This window comes from Myzus persicae, unplaced genomic scaffold, assembly GCF_001856785.1.
Source record: "Myzus persicae strain clone G006 unplaced genomic scaffold, MPER_G0061.0, whole genome shotgun sequence".
NCBI lineage: Eukaryota > Metazoa > Arthropoda > Insecta > Hemiptera > Aphididae > Myzus > Myzus persicae.
In genome coordinates, this window is record NW_019104405.1 from 38,769 (window position 1) to 44,640 (window position 5,872).

Here is a 5,872-nt window from a genome sequence, read left to right on the forward strand (position 1 = left end):
TTGTTTAAATATTAAATTTCGTCCAAATTTGAACTTTACGTGTTAACGAAAAATTGTGGTTACGTATTTTCTAATCTGGGTATAAATTAATCAAAAAGTTAAATATTAACATTAATTTTTTAACTTAACTTTTTTCATGATATTTTTAATATTTTATGTACATTCACAGTGTTCTACGGTATGTCGGGATTGACTTAAATATGTTAATAACACTATATAGGATACAAATTGTATACACTAATTGGATATTAATAATATAGGAAATGAAATGTTTTCTAAAAAAACAATTAGTTTAAACAATCGTATTACTTTAGACTATAGTAAAACACCTAAACGATTAAAGTAAGAATAAAAAAATATCATAAAAATATTTAATATACCTACTTAGCTGACCGTATTTAGAACGGTTTTTCGTTTGCAATGATTAATCATTGATCTCAAATGTATGATGTATCACATTGATTATAATATTGATAATTTGTAATGTATGCAGTGAATAGTGTTCTACTGAGTGTTCGACTGCATTTTCTGTAAAGAACAGCGATATTCATTTGCTCACCATTTTATTATTAAATATATTTTAAAGCTTTATTTGTTTAAAGTGAACTAAATTTATATATTTTTTAAATCAACATTTGCATAATCTGTGATTATTATGTGAACATTATAGGTATCCTTTTTTTATTAAACAGAAAAATCTTCAATCTGTACAGAGTAAAAGTGAACATATTACTTACTTAATCTACCTACTTATTTTTTTCATACTTCATTCAGCTTACGTGCTTTGAACGATCAAATTACGTATGTTATAATGATTTGCATTATTGACTCACCATTCATATACCATATATACTAGATACCTAATATAATAAAATCACCTAACTGTATATTTCTGCTTACACAAAAAATGTATTATTTCCACTAAATATATCAGTGCAGTAGCCTAGTGCCAATTGCCTTTTTTTTTAATGTCCAATGGTGTCATACAGTATCAGATGGTGAGTATACTCTAATTCTACGAAAACTAAAAAAAAAATAGGTATTCAACCAACTAAGTCCTAGATAAATTTAAATTTAAAAAAGGAGATTTTTATTTCTATTGGGTAGTCAAACATAACCTAATGTGATCAAAACAAATATATATAAAAAGTTAAGATCAAATTAAATAATTTTTACTCTCCAAAAAATTTGTAAAATGGTGATATTACTAATGTGTTGTTTACATAGACATAATGATTTATTAGCTATATTAATATTTTGGTTGTACATCAATGGTTATAACATTATAAGTATTAGTTGTTCTAGTTTTTGCTGAAACAATCGTAGTGACCCACGGACATTCGACAATTTTAAAATATGTTTTTTTCTTATAAAAGAATGTCACTTTATAGTTTCTGTGATTTACCAAGTGGGTATAGTAATAAAATTAAGTAAAACTAATCATGCATGGAATAAGATTAATAATATATTATCATTGATGATGATGGCATTTAAAAGTAGGAATTCATTTTAAATACAGAGTACAGACCATATGTCAGTGGCGTATTTATTTTTTTCTGGTGGGGGGGGGATGTCCACGGTGTCTGGACACCCCCCAAAGTAAAAAAAAATTCAATCTTTAATTTTGATAAAGTTTAAAGGGAATTAGGCAAACAAAAATATGTCGTTCGTTATGAACTATTTTAATATTATATAAAGTCCTACACTAATTCGGAATGAAAACAAATTTCGTTTTAAATAATGTACTTATTATCCTATTATATTTTTAATTATTTATAAAACTGTTCTTCTTATAGCACCACTGATATCGAATGTAGCAAACAAAATATATAGTAATAATTATTAAATTATTGTGACCGATGATGATAAATACATAGGTACTAATGTATATTAATATGTTTAAATAATATTATGTTATTAGGACTCGGAATAAGTTGTAGAAATCGCATATGGCTCTGTATGCTCTCAATTTATAGCAGACCCAGCAAGAAATTTGAAGTATACAATGGCGAGTTAAATAATTGAAAATTAAATATGCATATTTTGCATATTTTGCCAATTTTAGCTAAAAAAAAGTGCATATTTTATTGATTTTATAAGCATATTATACATATTTCATGTTTTTCTAAAAAAAATTGATTTTTTCTTTCTTAAACTGTGTATTTAAATTTAAATTAAATATAAAACACAACATTTTTAACAAAGGTATATATTATCATCCCCATAGTCAGTTACAAAGTTAATAACACCGATATAAAATGCATTTAGTCTATAACACTAGCATGCCGAAATACTTATTTGTAGTAGGTACTATCTTATCGTCGATAAGTTATCGTTGAACTGACGTTGAAAGAAGTTTTTCTCGATATAAAAATCTTCTATTGGATAATCGTTTTTTGTTTGAAATAGAAAATCTCAAGAAAGTATTGGTGGTTCAATGCAATAACTTAACAGGTATTTAGAAAACATGTATTTTTTTCGTAATTTAAAAATACTGAAAAAATATTTTTTATTTTATTTTCAATTCAATAATATGTCAAAATGACAACCAGATATAGTTTTTTAAGTTATAAATAGTTCTTATGTAAATATTATTAATTTATTAGCAACATCTGATGTATTTTATTTTTGGAATTTAGAATAATTTTTTTTGCATATATAACATTTTTAATGCATATTTTGCAATTTTTTCTTGCATATTTTGCTTTTTTAGCTCCTACAACATCCGAGCCCTCATTATTATTATCCTATTACAGTATACATGCAATTTATATTTTTTTCTTACGGCTCCGTGCTTTCATGTGTCTGTGTTATTTGTTTTTCCAGCCGGAAATTGTATTGTGTTTATTTAGATATTAATATATCACAATGATATTTTTTTTTTTAAATATATTAATACGTTGGATCTTAAATATCCATGTGCATTTATTTTAAAACATATTATTTTTAATCAATTGAATTTGAATCATTTTTCATTTAATCGTCATCGAAGAAACAAGGCAGAAACACATTGAAATAGTAATATTATCATATTTTTAGTCTTGAATTTATTATTTAAATTAATTTATATAATACTTTAAAGTTTATTTATTATTTTCTATTTTCTATTTCAAAAATAATAATTTGCTTTTATTTTTGTTTTTAAATTAAAATTATGTTTACAGTATGTATTTTATACATGTATGATTTAAGTTACATAAAAATTACTACTTTTAATTAAATAAATAAAAAATGTTTCATTACAATATTTGAAGATTATATTATGAACTTAGTGGTAGTATATGTAAAACAGAGAAATATTGCAACCAATTAACAAATAAGTATATACCTATATTATCTGGACACCCTCCCAAAAAACATAGAAAATACACCACTGCCATAGGTGCTCACAAATATATACTAAGTATAAGTTATTAATTTATTATATTGTTTGTTTGCAATTTAAATTATTTTTTAACGACGAAAAAGTAACTTTTGAATTTATGGCTCATTTTGAACTTCGATTTTCCAGAACTCTATAATTATTAAATTCTAGTTACAATGATATTATAGTTTATAGAAATTAGAATACACCAAAAGTAATACAATTAAATTATTTTATTTTATAAGACAGAAAATACACACATTTAAATTTTTAATATATTTTTTAAATTTTATACTCAATGAAATACAATGTCAAAAAATAATATAGAATATGAATTAACTAATTTTAAGAATAAATATTAGGTACAATATAATGTTTTTAATATAGTTCATATGATTTTTTTTTTAATTTTAATATTGGCAAACAATAATATATACATATATTAAAAATATGAATTGAGACAATTTCGAAATTCGGTATCGTTTAAATTATTTATCATTTTATTGTATGAACTAAGTTTTTTCTAGATAATAGTTTCATTAAATTTAATTATGTTTATATTATGCATTTGACATATTATCAAATGTACCTACACATCCGTTATAAAGTCGTTAAAGTTGTGAGCTAAATCTGATACAAGTTCCTTGAATATCGTAGACTCGCAGTTCTTGCCTATCTGGTGTAAAACAAACCAATCGCCAATCTCGAATTTTTCGTTTATCGTAATCAATTCATTCCAAGGAGATAGACGAGATTTCTTTTTCAACAACAACAATCGCAACTTGGACGATATCAAGACAGCTGTACGGTACACCAAGTTGAAACTACTCAGCATAGCAATGAACAAAAACCAGAACCACAGGAATACGTAGATTTTTTCGTTGACTACGTTCAATGGTAATAAGCATAATCCATCTAATTTCTGAATGGAACCGGATGTACCGTATTTTTCAAATGTGCACTTGGTGACTTTGGGGAATATCCGGGACATGGGATCCCCTCGTTCCCTGGGATCCATGATGGTGAACCGGAAAACATCAAGACCGTACGTTCTAAACTCACCTTCGAAGAAGTAGTTGAGGAACAGCATTTGAGAAACGACATTGACAAAGTTCAGCAGTTCACAAATAAAAAACCACATGGCGTATAAGTTGTGCGTGTGCAAATTGACGACGAAGTAATCTACAAGCTGACGTATACTATTGGATTTTTGTTCTCTGTCGGCCATAACGACTTTGAGCTCGTTAACCAGCACCCGTATCCGGCCACCTTCTAATATCTTCCACAAGTACCTAGGTATGTAGAAGCACACAGCTTGAAAGAACAGGACAAAACACACCCACTGGTAATACTTGTGGTAACTGACCGCGTCTTCGCCTTCCCGGTAGGGCCCGACTCCAGGTTGCACGATGTCTTTGCCGATTCGGCCTCTGACTTTTTTGTCCACGGTGAACGTCGAGTGTATCCAACAAAATGAATCCATTATGTGAGTAGGCACACCGTTTACTAAGCAGTCTATCGGGTCACCAACGTACTGTCGGGTGGTGACGATTAATGAGAATATGACCAGCACGATGACGGTTACTTTGTAGTGAAGACGGAATATGTTGTTGTCGATGCACACCGTGTCCAACTTTACCAGACCTTTAACGGAACTAAAAATGTCGATCATGTTGCTAGCTGCTGATGGCCAAAATATTCAACCAAACCGAATATCGATGATTTTTTTTGGAAACAACCGAAAATACTGTTTAAACGAACTTGAGAAAATATTTTAAATAAGCACTAATTAGACGAGATACTTGGTTCACTGTGAAATAAACAGTGACTGTGTCTGTTAGTGATGTGTCGACGTCACATTTCAACTGCTGCTCATGGTTGTGCGTGTGCACGGAGACTGTGATTACGTTATCGAAGAGGAATCAAAATAATCTAACGACACCAAAGTAGGAGTTGAGCAATAAGAAGGGAGTTCATTAAAGGCTACTTCAGGAGGGGGCTCAATACAATTATGATCATCATTGTATAGTTCTATCTATATTTTTAACAATTACATTTGTATTATATTTCTTGAAAATAAATTGCGATAAGTATTCGTTTAAGTGGTATATGAAAACATTAAGCTCCCTAAAAACTCTGGGCGCGGCCCGTTTCGCCCAAAAACAACCTTTCAGGTTCCGCCCAGATACCCGTTTCGACCAAAGTCATTTTAGTCGTTTTCAAATTAAGTTGGCAATGATTTTTAAATAATATAGTATTTTAGTATACCATATAATATTAAGTATTATAATTAACTATTTTAAAAAAAAAAATTATAATACAAATTACCAGTTTTTTTTTTTTTGTAGTCATTGCCAAAGTTTAAAAACAATACATACTCAATATTATACATTTATACAAATATTATTGTCTACTAAAAATTGGTTCTAAAAATATTAAGCCAAAAGTATGTTGAATCCATTGACCTATACTCGTATTTTTTTGATATTCAGTTGCTAAACCATATTT

General features: G+C 28.0%; 1 protein-coding gene across 1 annotated transcript; it reads right to left on the reverse strand.

Moving 5' to 3' along the window:
• Positions 1-3,953: 3,953 nt before the first annotated feature.
• LOC111041927 (innexin inx2-like) lies at positions 3,954-5,036 on the reverse strand. Its single transcript, XM_022326383.1, has one exon. The coding sequence runs from the start codon at positions 5,034-5,036 to the stop codon at positions 3,954-3,956; it is 1,083 nt and encodes a 360-aa protein (XP_022182075.1).
• Positions 5,037-5,872: the final 836 nt, after the last annotated feature.

Excerpts from the sequence above, each read along its gene's own strand:
- LOC111041927 (XM_022326383.1), bottom strand. The coding sequence starts at position 5,036 with ATGATCGACATTTTTAGTTCCGTTAAAGGTCTGGTAAAGTTGGACACG.